The 19,438-nt window shown below is 44.5% G+C and overlaps 1 protein-coding gene across 13 annotated transcripts in view; it reads right to left on the bottom strand.

Moving 5' to 3' along the window:
• The window catches only part of ARHGEF9 (Cdc42 guanine nucleotide exchange factor 9), a 324,587-nt gene that overhangs the window by 12,832 nt on the left and 292,317 nt on the right, over window positions 1-19,438 (bottom strand). For all 13 annotated transcript variants that reach the window (XM_065557243.1, XM_005295667.5, XM_065557244.1 and 10 more), the window contains 2 exons: window positions 5,428-5,671; window positions 4,670-4,738 (listed from right to left, as the gene is read on the bottom strand). In XM_065557243.1, coding sequence (XP_065413315.1) covers window positions 4,670-4,738; window positions 5,428-5,671 — 313 coding nt within the window. The remainder of the gene's footprint in view (window positions 1-4,669; window positions 4,739-5,427; window positions 5,672-19,438) is intronic.

The following is a 19,438-nucleotide window of genomic DNA, read 5'->3' as shown; positions in this document are numbered from 1 at the left end:
TCCAGTGCTTCACCACCCTCCTAGTAAAACAGTGTTTCCTAATATCCAACCTAGACCTCCCCCACTGCAACTTGAGACCATTGCTCCTTGTTCTGTCATCTGCCACCACTGAGAACAACTGAGCTCCATCCTCTTTGGAACCCCCCTTCAGGTAGTTGAAGGCTGCTATCAAATCCCCCCTCACTCTTCTCTTCTGCAGACTAAACAAGCCTAGTTCCCTCAGGCTCTCCTCGTAAGTCCCGATAATTTTCGTTGCCCTTCGCTGGACTCTCTCCAATTTGTTCACATCCTTTCTGTAGTGGAGGGCCCAAAACTGGACACAACACTCCAGATGTGACCTCACCAGTGCCGAATAGAGGGGAATAATCACTTCCGTTGATCTGCTGGCAATGCTCCTACTAATGCAGCCCAACATGCCGTTAGTCTTCTTGGCAAAAAGGGCACACTACTGACTCATATTCAGCTTCTCATCCACTGTAATCCCCAGGTCCTTTTCTGCAGAATTGCTGCTTAGCCAGTTGGTCCCCAGCCTGTAGTGGTGCATGGGATTCTTCCGTCCTAAGTGCAGGACTCTGCACTTGTCCTTGTTGAACCTCATAAGATTTCTTTTGGCCCAATCCTTCAATTTGTCTAGGTCACTCTGGACCCTATCCCTACCCTCCAGCATATCTACCTCTACAATTGATGCATCAGAGGCAACCCAAACTATCCGCAATGCATATGTCTAGCTCTGCAACGTGTACATAGAAAAGGCAGCAGGCCTACCTGATCCCTGGCTGCAGTCATCCTGAAGCATGAGAACTGGTTACCTTTCTCTTAGCAGAGGTAACTACAACTAGTTACTAGCAATTCACTGTCTCCAAGTATTTATTAATGCCTTTGGTAAAGCCTTGTTAGGGATACATTTCAAATATGTATGAAATTATTACAAGATAAGTCAACAAAAGCACCCTGAAACTGCAAATAACTTGGAGACCAGTTCTGCTACCCTTCCTCTTGCTGAATAATGCTTGGTAAGTACTCCCACTGAAGCCAGCTGCTCAGTAGGACTACTCACACAAGGGCCAGTCTTTGGGGTATTATGCAAAAGCAATTTGCAAACACCTGGAAGATAAGGTGATAAATATGAGTCAGTATGGATTTGTCAAGAACAAATCATGTCAAACCAACCTAATAGCTTTCTTTGACAGGGTAACAAGCCTTGTGGTGGGTAGGGGGGGAAGTGGTAGATGTGGTATATCTTGACTTTAGTAAGGCTTTTGGTACTGTCTCGTATGACCTTTTCATAAACAAACTAGGGAAATACAACCGCATAACTGGTTTGAAAACCATTCCCAGAGAGTAGTTATCAGTGGTTCACAATCAAGATGAAAGGGCATATCAAGTGGAGACCCAAAGGGATCAGTCCTGGGTCTAGTTCTGTTCAATATCTTCATTAGGGCTAATGGCAGAGAGAGTACATTTATAAAGTTTGCGGACAATACCAAGCTGGGAGGGGTTGCAAGTGCTTTGGAGGATAGGATTAAAAGTCAAAATGATCTGGACAAACTGGAGAAAACGGTCTGAAGTAAATAGGATGAAATTCATTAAGGACAAATGCCGTGTACTCCACTTAGGAACAATAAATTGCACACATACAAAATGGGAAATGACTGTCTAGGAAGGAGTACTGCAGAAAGAGATCTCAGGGTTATAGTGGATCACAAGCTAATTATGAATCAACAGTATAACAACACTGTTGCAAAAAGATCAAACATCATTTTGGGATGTAAGCAAGATATGAGAAGTAATTCTTCTAGTTTACTCTGAGCAGATAAGGCCTCAACTGGAGTATTGTGTCCAGTTCTGAGAACCACATTTCAGGGAAGATGTGGACAAATTGGAGAAAGTCCAGAGAAGACCAACAAAAATGATTAAAGGTCTAGAAAACATGACCTAGGATGGAAGACTGAAAAAACTGGATTTGTTCAGTCTGGAGAAGAGAAGACTGGGGGGCACATGATAACAGTTTTCAAATACATAAAAGGTTGTTACAAGGAAGAAAAATTGTTCTCTTTAACCTCTGAGGATAAGACAAGCAATTCGCTTAAATTGAAGCAAGGGCAGTTTAGGTTGGACACTAGGAAAAACTTCTTAACTGTCAGAGTGGTTAAGCACTGGAACAAATTGCCTAGGGGAGGTTGTGGAATCTCCATCATTGGAGGTTTTTAAGAAAAGGTTAAACAAACACCTGTCAGGAACGGTTTAGTTGTTATATAGTCCTGCCTTGAGTGCAGGGGACTGGACTAGATGACCTCTTGAGGTTCCTTCCAGTTCTACATGTCTATTATTCTATAAGCCAAACCACACTCTATGGGGTAATAAAATCAACTGGATTTGATGGTACTTAGCAAGGGTTTGGCTTTACAAAATTTACTTTATCAGTACTTAATTTAATTAACTTGAGGCTGGGCTATGATCACCGAAGCACAAGACATTACAGGAGAGGCAGAGTTGCTAATTTAATGATGCTATGCAAAGGGTTTTGTTATTATTTCAGAATTAATGTCTTAGGTAAAACAATCGGACATCGTTCCACTTGATGTTTTGAGTCAGAATGAATTTCCGTCAGACTCAAGGACTTCATATCACAAAAAGAATTCCCAATATTAGAGCATTCGGTCATTCTGGATAAGGGAGGTGCTGACTGATGTTCTAGGAAGAGGGAAGCTAATTAATTTTATAGCCTAAGGAGCCTGGGCTATTAAAATTCCCCTCCCCTTTTGTTTTTTTCCCACAGAGAAAGAAAGAGAGAGAAAATAAGAGAGCAATTGCTGTGTAAACACTAAATATAGTTAAGTACGCTGAGTTTGTCAGGATGGAAATACAGCAGTTCAATTGGAAATATTCATAGGCACTCTCAGGCACACTTGAGCTGAGTCAGTTTCATTAGCACTAATGAAAACTTGATTTGCCGGGGCTGTCATTTGAGTCACAGATCCTGCGATTTTTCAGCGAGCGTGATTTCACTGAACTGTTTGCAAGCTCTGGAGTCAGTGTGCAAGAGGATAGTGAAGGGGAAAATTTTCAGAATTGTGCCCATACAAGTGGCCAGCTACATGCAAAACTGGTCTATTGAATGTGCAGTTCCTGTGCACTGTTGCAGTGATACGTACATTTGGCACCCAAATGCATTTTTTGCACATTTCCAGTTTTGAAAATCTGGCCATGAGAGTTTTTAGAGAACAACTCAGAGGACAACACTAGCGGCTAGTAGACGGCAGTAGATCAACAACAGTGCAGGGACATAGGAGACCAATGGGTTCACATTGGGCCTAACAAAGCACTACTGGACCATCAGGGCAGTATGGAACAACCAGGTGAGAAACAGAGCTAGGAATTCATTAAAGGTTAAAGACATTGTTTGTTTGAAAAAGCAAGCATAGGGCTGTAAAAGCTATAGAATGGGGAGGGGGCAACTGGTGACTGCAGGTACCCAAGAAGTCCTGAGTTGTTCCCCAAACATTTAACCATTTGGAGACCTGAATGTGCTATGATATTGTGGTAACTAGATGGTATGTTCATGACTTCTCATACTTTTTCTGAAGACTCCATGACTTGAAACATTGTTACTATGACTCCTCTCTCCTCAACATTTATCATTACAAAACCTGCAGCTGCAAGAATTATTAGAACTGATCATTAACTATGGCCAGTGGCTTAATATCTGACATGACTCTTATTGGCTGACTGTACTCTTCCCAGGCAGGAGGACAAGTATGATCTTATAGGACTAGTTGATATATAGTGACTTTACGAGGATGCTATGTTTGCTAGTGCTGATGCAACTGTGCTATCCTTAAACGGTTATATGGAGCTCACAGAAAGATATATGCAAGTTCCATAAGCCTCCCACTTCAAAAAGAAGTAGAGTGGTGGAACCTCAACACATCCAGGGTTTTAACCATCTCCCTTTCTTTTCCAATGGGAGACTCAGGGAATTAGCAAAGCCTCTATGTATCTTCCCACCTGCTTTAGTTTCAGTCTGGGGTGAGATGTGTCTATATCAGGGGTTGGCAACCTCTGGCACGCGGCTTGCCAGGGTAAGCACCCTGGTGGGCCGGGCCAGTTTGTTTACCTGCCGCCTCTGCAGGTGCGGCCAATCGCGGCTCCCACTGGCCACGGTTCGCTGCTCCAGGCCAATGGGGGCGTCAGGAAGCCACGGCCAGCACATCCCTTGGCCTGCGCCGCTTCCCGCAGCCCCCATTGGCCTAGAGCAGCGAACCGCGGCAAGTGGGAGCCACGATCAGCTGAACCTGTGGAGGCGGCAGGGAAACAAACTGGCCCGGCCCGCCAGGGTGCTTACCCTGGTGAGCCGTGTGCCAGAGGTTGCCAACCCCTGGTCTATATACTGCCTATGGTTTGAGAAAAATTCCTGCCCACAGGATTGCTTTTGGATACTAGACTGGACAGATGGGATCAAAATCACCTCTGATGTAATTCCACTGGCTTCAACAGAGTTACACCGGAAATGAATTTGGCCCATGGATACATCAACAAATTATATGAAACACACAAATGAGATAAAAAAAAGAGACAGGTGAAAAATCAAAGGGAATGTGGATTGGAGCTCAGCATAAAGCCCCACTCCACCCTGGCTTCACCTAACGGAACACATGCTGCCAATTACCTTTTTGCTTACTGACTTTCCTTACTGTCAGTGCCGCTTGCCGCTTTTGATTTTCAGAAATTTCAAAGCCTGGAAAAAGGGAACATTGCAAAAAGTTCAGAAAATCGCTTTCCAACCTCTTTTTCTGAATATTTCTTCATGCATCATTTATGAAACTAATAACCCATGGGTGGCAAAGCACTGCCTGGTGGGGCTACCCACACAGAGAGATATTTTAATAAAAAACAAATTTTCTTTTAAAGTAAAGCCTCACTGTGACATCACTTGGGAGGAGGCTGCCTAAAAAGCAACCTTATAAACATTATTATTTTTAGCATTATTTATACTGTGCCATAAATGAACACAGTCCTTAACGAATGAGCAAGAGACAATAAGCCAGATGCCAATCTTGGTTACCTTTTGTGGTAGTACAGAGAGGAGGGAAAGGCTGGTAGATCAGTGAGTCTGTCTTTCTCCCTGCAGTGGTGGTGCTTAGCTTAGGGCAGAAATTACTGCAGCTGTGAGGCTCTGTTGCCTCTCAGTGGTTGGGGACTGTACATTTCTCTCTCCTGCAACATCTTGTGAAGTTTCCTTATGCTGAAGCTTGAAGCCAAGGGCAGCATTTGCTCCTAAATGAGCAAATCTTCACAGCAACTCTGAGTTAAGCCAGGGAGGTTATAATGAAGTTGAACTATAATTCTAAAGCACAGTAATTTGGCCTTCTCCCCCCAGGGGGCAAAACCCAACAGCCACCATCCCATTGATTTTCGATCCCTTACCTATCTTTTCATCTTCTTGAACCATCTTTCTTTCTTCTCTGAAAGCTCTGAGCCATCGCAGTTTCTCCTCCAGCTTCTTGGCAAAGAATAAGTGAATTTCCTCGGTCTCCTTGTTATGAAGTTTGAAGGCATTCTTCATGCTGACGTTGAAGTCATCATCTCTCCCATCTTCTATATCCACCACTTCATATTTATCCATGTCAATGCGACCTTTGTAATACAGGATATCTCTTCGTATCAGGTCCTACATGAAAAAGAAGAGATTCATTTTATTCTAGGTGGACTGAAGCCTATACCAGGTCTTAACTAGGCTCGGCAGAATTCAATTTTTATTTTTCATAACTTTGAGGGATTATATTGATGTTTATGTTTACACATTTGTAAAGACTTTTATCAGTTTAAATTGTTGAGGTTACTGGAAATTATAGGTATGTCCGACAATGTGCAGAGGCAGACAGTAATTATGTAATGACATTAGATGCTGAGATTCAAAAAATTAAAGTTTTATAAGCATTAAAACACCAATTGCCAACATCACATGTAAAAATATATATAAAGTAACTATCCTTAAATCAAACTCTAATAAGTTCTCAAGCAGCATTTTTCTTACTTTGCCTATCTGTAAAATTTGATGATCACTGATGGAAATATTTTTTCATTGATTTGTGTGTGTATGGTGGAATTGACCTTTACTAAAAATCTAATCTTTCCAAGCCTAGTCTTAACCATTTGAAACATTGTAGTTTTCTTTCAGCACAGAAATGAAAGGGTTAATTTGCAAAATATGATCTAATTCTTAGAACTTCATTTGCTGTAAATACTGTATATACTTATTCATAAGCCGAATTTTTTTAGTAAAAAAGGGAAGCACCAGAGAAGGGGGTCGGCTTATGAACAGGTATAGAGAGGGAGAGGTGGGACACAGCCCCTCTCCCCAACAGAGGGAGCAAGGAGAAGCAGCACAGTCAGCGGAGCCAGAAGAGAAGAGGAGGGACCAGAGTTTCTTCGATTCTGGCCACGCTGCTCTCCCCCCAGCCTCCGAAGCAGCTGCAGCTCCGGGGCTGGCAGGCTGCAGCCGTGCCGCTTGGCCCTGCCCCCAGAGCAGGCTGTGGCCACGCCGCCTGGCCCACCGGAGCCTGCTGAGGGCATGCCGCCCGGCCCAGCCTGCTGGAACATGCTGCGGCCGCGCCGCCCGGTCTGGCCCGCCGGAGCAGACTGCGGCTGCACTGCCCAGCCCGCCAGAGCAGCTCCAGCCAGGCCAGAGACATCCTCCCCTGGCCCTCCCCAGGTAAGGTGGGAAGAGATGGGATGGGGAGAGTGTGGGGGTCCCAGGCTAGGGGTGGGGTCATATGGGGGGTGGTCACAGGGGTTACTCCCGACTCCCAGCTTCTCCCCCCCAAAAAATTTCCCCACCAGTTGCTGTCCTGGCCTGTCAGGGTAAGCAGCTGGCGCGCCGGGACACTGTTTACTTAGGTTTACCTCGGTGCCTGTGGACGCTCAAGGTAAACAAACCATTTGGGAGGGAGGGATAGCTCAGGGGTTTGAGCATTGGCTTCCTAAACCCAGGGTTGTGAGTTTAATCCTTGAGGGGGCCACTTAGGGATCTGGGGCAAAAATCAGTACTTGGTCCTCCTAATGAAGGCAGGGGGCTGGACTCAATGATCTTTCAAGCTCCCTTCCAGTTCTAGGAGATAGGATATCTCCATTTCTTATTATATCTCAGCCCACCAGTGGCTTATCCTGATGGCCCGGGAGCCAAAGTTTGCTGACCCCTGAATTATAGGGTCGGCTTATGAACGGGTTATAAAAAATTTCCATTTTTACTTATCCATCTTGGAAGGGTCAGCTTATAAACAAACCGGCTTATGATCAAGTATATACGATACTTTAATTTTTGGCTAAATTAATAGGGTAGATAAAGGCTAGATACGATAAAAATGTACACTTGATATAACCCTCATGCTCTGGGGCATAAAATAGCCACTATTAACTGCTTGTGATCAGGAAGAAACTTCCCCCAGCAAGTAGTTTATTCCATGACTGACGATTACATGGATTTTACACCTTCTTCTGAAGCATCTGGTACTTGGCACTGTTGTGCAGATGACAGGAAACTTGACAAGAGGGACCACTAATGTGATCTGGTACCTATGGTCTTAAAGTGGTTCACAGAAATGTACAAACTGGAGATAGAAAAGGGTAGACCAGGGGTCAGCAACGTTTGACACACGGCTCACCAGGGTAAGCACCCTGGCGGGCCGGGCCAGTTTATTTACCTGCGGACGTGGCAGGTTCGGCCGATCGCGGCCCCCACTGGCCGCGGTTCACTGTCCCGGGCCAATGGGAGAGGCGGGAAGCCACAGCCAGCACATTCCTCGCCCGTGCCGCTTCCCGCAGCCCCCATTGGCCCAGGACGGCGAACCACAGCCAGTGGGGGCCGTGATCGGCCGAACCTGCCACGTCTGCAGGTAAATAAACTGGCCCGGCCCGCCAGGGTGCTTACCCTGGCGAGCTGCGTGCCAAACGTTGCCAACCCCTGGGGTAGACCTTATAGGTCATTTTGCACATTAGCTCCTAGTAGACTTGTGCTTTGTCCAAGCTAGTTCTACATATCACAAGAGAGGGGGGTTTCCCACGACTTTTTCCACTCTTACAGACTTCATTGCTGGGAACATTCAGCCTGTAATTACCCTTAGCTCAGTTCCATCCCATTATGCTTGGGATACTTCAACATTGTTCTCCCTCCATGATATTTATACCTTTTAGTATTATGCATGATCACCCCTTGGCTTTCCTCTCTCCCTTTGTTTTAATGGCCCTTTCTCCCACCTTTACCATTTTGGGGAGGAAGAAGAAAAATCATTATTTGTTATTACTGTTTAATGGCTCAGCTAAAAATGCACACGATTCATTGAGCCGCTTGACACGTCTAGCACACCCAGGGCCTCATTGCTGCTGTTTTTGCCACCGTGCTCTGCATCAGCTATCCTGATTCCTTGGACTGAAGCATAAACTGTGTTCACTGCAGATGCCTGAAAAAGCTGCGGGAAGGTGTCACTAAATAAGTACACTGAGAGATGCTATGTCAGTTTATCAGACATAGGTGTGAAAATGCAGGTTTGAAGAGTTGTACGCGAAAAACATCACTCAGACATTTTTCTCTCCCTCCTTCCCCCCAAAAAGAGGATATAAAATAAATACCGAGAAGCCTGATTCTCCTTTTGCTTAAACCAGTTTTACAACAGTAATATTTGTATTATCTGCAGTGGAGCTTTTCCTGATTCACTCTGACGTACTGAGCCGAGAATCAGGCCTGCTGTATAAACTATTTATATGACCACAGTATAAAAAAGCCAGGTCATCAGAAAATAGGAGATTAATCAAATAGAAACCTGATTCTATATGGAGAACCAGTTATAAGGCTTTAATATTTAAATAGCCAATTTGAACAAGACAAAATTAAGGCTAGGTTCTTCCGCAGGGCTCATAAACCAATACTCGGTTGTACAAAGTTCATTTATCTTGATCATTTAAACAGCAAGCCATTTTCCTTCCTATTTTATTTTTCAACTATTTTGAAAATGCAATAAAGATAAATAACATATCAGAGGAATAATCTAACAGCACCAATAAAATCAAAGCACAACATTTATGTAATTGAACAAGATTAAATGGTGAATGTCCTTAGGATATGTCTTATAAAAATTCCAGAAATAAAGAAAACAAATGAACTTGGCATAAGATCTCACAAGAGCTGTTTTATGAATCTGCTTAATGGTATTAATGATGGTGAGAGAGGATAATGTCTAGAAGCTTTTAGTCTTAATATTTCCCCTAAAACTCCCAATGAAACAATCCATTAAACAATATGCTTTGCAAGTATCTTATTCTAGCAAAGTAGGGAAAGAAAAGACAGGAAATTTCAGCCTGAATACATAATGGAAAACTTTCTAACAATAGGATGTATTAAATTGTGATATAATTTCCCAATAGAATAGGTAGAAACAACCCTGTCATTTAAGAAAATTACCCTGGTCAAAACACTTAGGGCAGGTCTATGCTTAAAATGCTGAAGCGGCGCAGCTGTGCTGCTGTAGCGCTTCAGTGAAGACGCTACCTATGCTGACAGGAGGGCTTCTCTCATTGGCATAGGTACACCACCTTCCTGAGACGCAGTAGCTACATCGATGGGAGAATTCTCCCATTGACTTAACACTGTCTATACCAGGAGTTAGGTTGGTTTAACTGTGTTGCCCAGGTTGCCCTCCCAACTCACGGGGTCCTAGAGCCCGGGCTCCAGTGCAAGCCCCAACATCTACACTACAATTAAACTGCCCTGCGAGCCCCAGTCCTGCAAGCCTGAGCCCCGTAAGCCCAAATTAGCTGGCATGGGCCAGCCCCCGGTTTTTAATTGCAGTGTGGACATATCCATAGTTTCACAGGTGCCCCTGAGGGAACAATATGAAAATGACGGGGTTGCTTTCTGTCACCAAGGGAAGAATATGAAAGCAACAGAATTGCACATGTGCCACTGGGGGGCAACATGCAGCCCAGAAAATATTTATTGCTGGTGAAGATGCACTAGCAAGAAAGAACCCAGCTTGACCATCAGATCCCAGACTGAATTTGCATAGTGGACAGTTAGAAGAAACACCTTTTTTTCTGTTCTTGTACATTAAACAATTTGATGTGGAAATCACTGTAAAACAATAAACATGAAGCCCCTGTCACTTTCACAAAGCTGACTTTAGATAAAAGAACTGCATATTAAGAAAAAAAAATGTTAAGGAAGCTAGATCACCTTTTCTTTTTCCACCAGGCTCCCTAGAGTCTTTAGCCTTAAGCTTAACAGGAATTTTCAGCCACCTGAGGGATGCTAGGCAATCCCAAGAATATAAAAGAAACATATTGAAATTGACAAAAGACTAAATAATTCAAAGTGATACATAATGGCTACAGAGTTCAAACATAGTACATCTTAGAACCCATGCCAACTGCTCCATGCATTCAACAAATTCCCTTTTTGCTACTATGGGAAACAGGAAGAAAGAACATTCTCCACTTTTTAGCTGTATATTCTAATCCAACTAGCATGCCTGAACAGCGAGTTGTTTTCAGGGATTCTTGAAAGTGATAAGAGCAAGAGGAGGGCTGTACAAATCCACAGAAAACAAAAAGTGTCTAGGGCTTGAATAGTCTTGCCAGTACCATTGATTTCCCAGAAAGTTCAGTCCCAGCAGGCAGCAGGGCAACTGGTACAAGATTCTGTTTTCTAACTGGTTAGCCATCTTTGCCATCATACTCCCAGCCCCAAGTCCATATAACTCAATAGAGGGATATTATTTATTCTTCAACTGAATTTTAAATCACCTGCCCAGGACTCTATGAGCTTGCACATACAATAAAAACATACAAACTTCAGGATAACTATCTGCCCGTACTCCCATGACATCAATCACAGCTCTCAAAATATAACGGGCCCCTATAATCAATTCACCATAAATAACAACCTCCGCATCAGCAAAATCTAACTACAGTATCCATATCTAGTTACACACACACACACACACACACACACACACACATTTGGTATGTGAATATATATATATATATATGCCCGGAATGAAAGATCTGAAACCTAATGTATGTCTATAGAGTGTATATTTGATTCCAAAGGTTCCCAGCTCCTTTAATGGACTGTGTGCAGGAATTACTTCTCTCATTACTGCAATGCAGCCATCTCTGAAGTGCCCAGGAGACCTTTCTATTATTTGGATTATAATAGAGTCAAGAGGCCCCAACCAAACTTGAGATCCCAATTGTGCTACATGCTGTACATACTCAGTAAGGCAAAATCCCCATTCTGAGGAGCTTCTAATGTAAACAGACAAGAGACACAAAGTCTGAGAGAAAGGGAGTATTAATACTTCCATTTTACAGATACTCAATTGAGGCAGGGAGAAATTATGTGACTTGCTCAAATTCAGACCGGGAGTCCCTGGCAGTGCTGGAACTGAATCAAGATCTTCCTGAGTCCCTATCCAGTGTCTACCCACAAGACCCTCCTTTCTAGCTACTAGCTCACAATCTAAATCAGATAATGTCATAACTATAAAGGGAAGGGTAACAGCTGTCCTGTGTACAGTACTATAAAATCCCTCCTGGCCAGAGACTCCAAAATCCTTTTCCCTGTAAAGGGTTAAGAAGCTCAGGTAACCTGGCTGGCATCTGACCTAAAGGACCAATAAGGGGACAAGATACTTTCACATTTTGGGGGGGGGAAGGCTTTTGTTTGTGCTCTTTGTTTGGGTTGTTCGTTCGCTCTAGGGACTGAGAGGGACCAGACATCAATCCAGGTTCTCCGCATCTTTCTAAACATGTCTCTCCTATTTCAAACTTGTAAGTAAATAGCCAGGCAAGGCGTCTTAGTTTTACTTTGTTTTCTCAACTTGTAAATGTACCTTTTACTAGAGTGTTTATCTTTGTTTGCTGTACTTTGAACCTAAGACTAGAGGGGAGTCCTCTGAGCTCTTTAAGTTTGATTACCCTGTAAAGTTATTTTCCATACTGATTTTACAGAGACGATTTTTACCTTTTTCTTTAATTAAAAGCCTTTTTTTAAAGAACCTGATTGATTTTTTCCTTGTTTTAGATCCAAGGGGGTTGGATCTGTATTCACCAGGGAATTGGTGAAAGGTTTCTCAAGGCTTCCCAGGGAGGGAATCCATTGGGATGGTGGCAGCGGACCAGACCTAAGCTGGTAGTTAAGCTTAGAAGTTTTCATGCAGGCCCCTACATTTGTACCCTAAAGTTCAAAGTGGGGATACAGCCTTGACAGATAACCACACAGAAGACAAAAGAAAACAGGTGTTTGGATAATGGGAAAAGGGACAGCCTGAAGAGGGGGGGTATAAAGGAGGCATATGAAGGAGGAGAGGAAGGGTGTTTATTTGATAAGAACAGGTAGGACTGTTGCAGTTCTAAGGGGAAGCAAACCAGAATGGCAGAAGGAGGCACCTTTCAAATTAGGTCCTAAATATTTAATCCTCCAGCCCTCTAGAGGGCATAGGTGTGTGCTCATGCATCTGCTTTTCAGTTGATAGATGTGTACCTGTCTTATCCTGCAGAAGGCTACGAGCTCAGGTGGAAAGAGCATTATGTGTTTCATGCACATAGAGAGCCAGGTTCCCAATTGAAATCTCAGTACAAATGGCCAGCAGGACACTCCATGGAACAAGAGAACTTGCGAGCATATGGCTGCTGTGTCAGCTGCCACCCCACCAATATAAGAGTCATGCTGAGTGTTGGAGAGGGCTTGTCAGGATTGTGGGAGGCGGCGGTATGGTAGAGCTCTGCTTCATCTATCCTCCACTGTCATAAGTCAGAGCAACCTCTCAGCTGCTCTTACTCTCTTTGCAATGGGGACCAGTGCAGACTGAACCTGAGAATCAGGGAACCATCCCAACGCACAGATGGAAAGGGTCATTTTCACCTGAATTAATGTGAGTCAATATATCTCTCCTATAAGCCCACTATATAAAAGATACTACTTGCATAATATACATTAGATATATTTTGTTGCACACGTACGATATTGGTCTTTCCGCTGAGGATACTTCTTTTGGTTCCCAAACTCTCGTGTGTTCTAATGTGTAAAAGGTTAATAGGAGAGAAAGCATTGTGCAGTGCTTAAAGCACAAGGATCGGAGTCATGACGCTACAGTTCTAATCCTGATCTGATAATAACTTGCTGTATGACGTTGGATGAATCACAACGCCTCTGTGCCTCAGTTTCCCCATCTTTAAAAGGGGGATATTTGCCTATCACACAGGGATGTTGTGAGTTGCAACTAATTAATCTGTAAAAGGGACTTTGAAATTTTTAGAACTGCAAAATATAATAACAATATTTCAGCATATGATCTTAGTGGTTTTAGAACGTGAAGATCAAATGGTCACACAGAGAAGGTTTCCTAGGCTGCAAAAGCAAAGCAGTGATGGTAGATGTGATGCTACCACAGCCTACATTGACCTAGTTTCCCAAATTCTTCCAAATGTTCTTCTGATGGCATGTACCAGGGGGATGGCACAAATGGGATGGGGAAGGACATGATACCCAGGGCCGGCTCTGGCTTTTTGGCCGCCCCAAGCAAAAAAAACCGGGGCGGCCAGAACGGCAAAGCAAAAAAAAAGAAAAAAAAAACCTGCGGCGCGGGTGCAGGGGGACCGGCTTGGGGGAAGGGGAAAGGGAGGGAGCAGGCGGGAGAGAGAGAGAAGGGGGCGGCCAGGGCTACAGCAGAGGCGCTGCCACGCGGCCCCTCCCACTGCGCTGCCACCTGTCACGAGGGCTCCGCTCCGGTCGGTGAGGAGGGAAGGAAGAGGACTGTCCTGCAGGGCGCTCTGGTTCTCCGCGCCGCCGCCCCCTACAGGGTGGCTGGAGCGGAACAAGAACAAAACAAAACAAAAAAGCGGCCGTGCTGCCCTAGGATTGGGCAGAATGCCACCTCCAACAATCTGCCGCCCCTGGAGCCGGCCCTGATGCTACCTAACTAGAAATCTGTTGCCAGAATCAGATCTTTGAGACTTGAGTTCTGTTTAACTGAACTTCTGTTGCAGTAATCTGTTTAAGGTGGAATCTCCATCCTTAGAGGTTTTTAAGGCCCGGCTTGACAAAGCCTTGGCTGGGATGATTTAGTTGGTGTTGGCTCTGCTTTGAGCAGGGAATTGGATTAGATGACTTCCTGAGGTCTCTTCCAACCCTAATCTTCTATGATTCTATGAATTGTGCCTCAAACATGTGTTTAACTTTAAGCATATAAATAGTCCAATTGACATCAATGCTACCTATATACTCAAAGTAAGCACATGCTTAAACACTTTGCCTGATCAGGCTTAGTAGCCACTGCAGGACTTGATGGCCCAACAAGCTGATCTGATGATCTATGATTCTGTGATTAACATTGAACTTTAAAAGTCTGGCTGGAAGAAAACACTTTGAAGGACAATTTATTTCCCCTGTCACCCCTTCAGCAAACTAGTAAGAAAATGTAATGGGTGGGCTCAGTGGTGCTGGAAGTGAAACGGTGACACAGCGTGTACTGTGAGTAAAGCATTACAGAAGTGGTGGTTGCTTATTTCCACTCTGAAATGTCAGTAAGAAAAGCTGTGTGGGGGTGTTAGTGTTGGTGTGTGAGCATGCACTATCCTGAATGGGTGTTGGGAGTTCTGGTATGCATGTGTGCTAGGTGATGTGGAATGCAAACATTTTTCAATATCCACTCAGAATCTTTGAACTGACTCTTATCTGGGGATATTGTTTTTTTGTTGGTGGTTATTTTCCCCTTTTCCTATTCAAAGAAGTCACCCAAGAGCTCCAATCACTCGTCTTCCACATGATACCATGTGATGCTTTGATCAGCACTTCAAGGTTCTCTGAAGAACTACTTAGCAAGTTTGAGGAAAAGGGAGAATTGAAGGAGAGATGCAAACCTAGCTCAGCTGTTTTAATTTTTCTTTCAAGAAATGTTTCAAGGCATCTGGGGAATCTTTCACCTGCTCCCCACATTCCCTGCTCAGCACAAACCATCTGCAAAATGTCACGCTGTTCTTTTGCTGCAATTATGAATGGTGAACTTTCTGCTCTGAACTCTTTATTATTAGTATCAGGGGCGGCTCCAGGCACCAGCGCAGCAAGTGCGTGCCTGGGGCGGCAAGCCGTGGGGGCAGTCAGGCTGCCTTCGGCAGCATGCCTGTGGGAGGTCCGACGGTCCCGCGGTTTCGGCGGGAATTCAGTGGCAGGAATGCTGAAAGTGCGGCACCGGCGGACCTCCTGCAGGCATGCCACCAAATCTGTGTGACCAGCGGACTGCCCGAAGGTGTGCCGCCGAAAGCCACCTGACTGCTGTGCTTGGGGTGCCAAAAACCATAGAGCCGCCCCTGATTAGTATTAATTTATTTGTAGGACCTACAAGCTAATCAGCGATGCAGGCCCCATTGTGCGAGGCACTGTACACACATATAATGAAAAGACAATCCCTTCCCTGAAGAGCTAATAATCTAAATATAAGACAGAGGTGGATACAACAAGCAGACAGAACGAAACATGAGGCAAAAGTGAGATGATTATGATTAGTGTAAAAAGCAGCAATCCTAGCACATCATTTGCCTGGCCAATGTTGAGGGTTTAGTAGGCATCATGGGAGAGCTGCGTTTTAAGGAGACACTTGAAAGAGAAAACGTTACATAACTACAAGCTCAGTCATCTTCAGATGTCAGGCAGAGCCCTCAAATTAGCACATGATTATACCACAGGCCTATAACAAACCACTGATATAAATGCAAACTTTGGGCAAAGGCAGATCTGGGTTTTGGAACCAAACCACCAGTGTGGTTCAGGCTCATCTCTGGTGATTTCTAGTTGTTTTGGACAGTGGTCAAGCTGGGTGGATGGGGGAAATCAATTTTTTCAACGTATTCCTCAAATCTGTCCTCATTTTCCCACCTTGCTGCCCGTTTCTGCCCTTCCTTCTCCCCACCCCCACAGTCTGCAGCAAGAAATGGGGGTATGGCACACTACACTGTTTTACAATGGGTCTCGTGGTATTTTCATTTTTTTCAGTATTATTCAGTTTTGTAAATTAAAAAAAAAATCCCCATTACTTACATTTGGGACCTAAACTACCTAAGCGTGACCCTTTAAAAGAATGAGATCTGCTCTGCTTTGCAGGGACATAAGGACAACATTTTCAAAAGTGTCTTGCTCATTTAACTTGAGATGCCTTGGGCCTGATTTTCCATTCCTCCACTGTGCATTCCTCCAATGGTGTATTGTGTGTGTATGTATGCTACTATCCTCTCCACAGCTGGCTGCATTTCAGTGGTGCTGTATGCTGGTAATCTGCTTTTGGGCTCGTTTTGTATGAAAGCTGCTGTATAAATGTCTATTATGAAACAGTTTTGTTTTCTATCGAGCTAGGGGCATTGCAGGCCCATACAGGGCGTTTTAATACCGGATATCTCACGAGCTGCTAACATTTGTTTCTAGCACCGAATCTGGACAGTGTAACATCAGACTTAGAAATTAGTCCAGCAGGATTTAATCTGGCCCTGGTCCAACACTGGAGGGGCCAAATTCATCCCCTTGTGTAACTTTACTGAAGTCAATGGCGTTACACCAAGGGTTAATATGGCCCGAACTGGCAAGTCATGAACTCAGATCAGTGTAATTATCATTCCCTGGATGGTGCTTCTGGCGCTGACTTTGTTGTAGCTCTTATGACTCCCAAACCTTCTTTGGGTGAAACACCCCATTTCTCCTCTTAGCTCTAGGTCACTCACATATCAAGTCAAAGAAATAAGAGGACACAAAGACATCAGTGACGGTGCACTTTGCTGCTACACTGTCTTTGGGCCATAACAATTTAGACTGAACCACAACCAGCGCATAGGAACTCAGGGCCTTAGAATGCATCAGGGAGCGCTGGATCATATTAGAAGCAATAAAATGTAGCTCGAACTCCCTGGATACAACTTAAAGCACTCAGCTACTGCCAGAGAATCTCTATGAAGAGGGGAAGTGCTTATTACTTGTATCCTCAGTGGCTGATATGTGAAGAGAGAGGAACCCAAATCCACGAGACACAAGTTTATGTAATCCCTTCCCTCACAAGGACGGCTGTGTTGGGAGGTCGCCAGATTCCTGCCAAATTATTCAGTCGTGCTTGTCTAGTGAGTTTTGAAAGAGACACTTGATTCATTCTTGCCAGTTTCATGAAGCATGGGGCGAGGGAGGAGGAGAGAGAGGAGCTGAAAGCATTTATGCGGAAATGTTCTTTTGCTCAGTATGTTTTGTGGAACATCAGTGGCATTTTGATGTCTCATTCCACCTAAAGCCCAGTCACATTGCATCCAAAGCAGTGAGGCAAGGATGATTTTGTTTCTAATAAATTAGCAACAGGGAGAGATAGGAAACCCTTCTTCGGATACGTCAACTTGTTTTTCTGACTCCTTCAATTTGTTCTCAGGGTTTTCAAATGGTAATGGTGAGAGAACATTGCAGCACGAGGGCTCAACTTTCTGCTCCTCAGGGCAGAGACCTGAGGTAATTACACCATGAATGAATTTGGCAGTTGGCATTTTGCACACCTTTATTTTATATGAACAGACTAAGTCCCATCCCCACACACAACAGAGCACACAGGGCCTGAGGCAACATCCAAACTCATCCCCTTTCTGGATTTTGGCTTTATTGATAACTAACGCAATATAAGCCTCAGCATAAGCTTCCTCCTTGAGCTTGGCTGGCCCTAGTGATCTTGCTTCCCAGGACATCGTCTGTCCTAGCTACCTCTCTAGAGGGCCACACCCACTAACAAGCAGCACCTGCCACAGTGAATTAGCAGAACTTCAGCAGCTTTATGTAGGGTTCTAGCCCCGGGTTAGAGAGTGGGTTGACAGAAGAGCCCTTCCCCCGTTGCATGCTAGGTACGTAGTAAATAATATCAGTTGACCTGATACCTCTCAAAAGCCTGGCGTTAGACATCAAGCCAGGGCACTGGGAGGAGTACTCTGTGCTGAATCACCTTCCTCAGTCTCCTGGGTTTTCCTTGGTGGTGTCTTACACAGGGCCGGCTCCCGGGTTTTGGCCGCCCCAAGCAGCCAAAACAAAACAAAACAAAAAAGCCGCAATCGCTATCGCGATCTGCGGATGCAATTCGGCGGGAGGTCCTTCGCTCCCAGGCGGAGTGAGGGACCGTCCGCTGAATTGCCGCTGAATACCTGGACGTGCCACCCCTCTCCGGAGCCGCCGCCCCAAGCACCTGCTTGAGAAGCTGGTGCCTGGAGCCAGCCCTGGTCTTACACAAGGGCAGATTAGGCTTGACCATGTTTAACCTATGGCACCTCACACGGCCACAATCTAAAACGCCTTGACTGCAAGTGCAATATACAATCGCCAACTCTCTATGGTACTGCCATTTGAAATACAAGTTGACCTGTTCCCCTCACCCCCACTCTGCAGGCTGGAATCAGGAGTGGCTGGCAGCACAGGGGTTTTCATTGAATGCCCCAGTGATGGGGAGAAGAGGATGGAAAAATATAACCATGCTCCATGTGACTGGAAAACCACCTAAAATAACACAAATGGACTAGTAGCTGTCCCAGCCTTTCACTGTCTTTGCAAGTCAGATTCTAGGAGAGAACTGCAAGACCCCGTTGGATTGAAGTGAGAGCGAGAATTTTGTTTTGATTGGGTTGCAGCTTGGAGCAAGGTGTCACTCGTGTGTTTTCAAAAAGGGCTATAGAGGAATTGGACCGTCTCAAATATAAAAATCTAAGGGCAGGGGATTGTCTCTTTAAACTCACTGCATGGAACCTTGTCCTTCAACGGCATTACAGCCAGTGAGTAAAACAATAATACTTCAGATAGTGCAGCTATTCCTAGCAGAATGGTCTGCTATTGCTATTAAGCTGTTCTCATTCTGCCTCTCGCCCAACAGTCTTTGCTCCTGGAGCTCAGGGGAACGACAACCTGGAATTTACATTGCATCTTGATTACAACAGACACATTAAAAGTGCAAATGAAATCCAAATGCATTTCACGCAGCCACTGATCTTTTTCCGCTCTGTCAGGAGGTGCTGAACAGGAAGCCCCATCTAGAGCAGCTCCACCCTTGACAAAAGGAATGCCTAATTCAATACATAAACATTTTTAACCCTTTGCCTGTTCTCCTGTCACTTCTAATCTGATGCCAATGTGCTTTTGCACCCTTTGGGGAAACTAGGGCTGCGAGCCAGAGGAGAAACATTGCAGATCCACCGTCTATTACACCATATGCCCCTTGAGTACCCCAAGACATAACAAGCTAAGATCATAATTAATACTCCGTGTCAGAATGCCAGATGTTAAGTGATGTGATTTGTAAATTTAAAGTATCTCTGTGTCAAACTCTCTCAACTTCAGGGAGGGGAGAAAAAGAGGCTCTATGCCTTTAAGGCAATCTTTTAACTCTAA

This window comes from Chrysemys picta, chromosome 9 (genome assembly GCF_011386835.1).
Source record: "Chrysemys picta bellii isolate R12L10 chromosome 9, ASM1138683v2, whole genome shotgun sequence".
In the NCBI taxonomy this organism is placed as follows: domain Eukaryota; kingdom Metazoa; phylum Chordata; order Testudines; family Emydidae; genus Chrysemys; species Chrysemys picta.
This window is presented reverse-complemented; position numbering and strand designations above follow the sequence as displayed.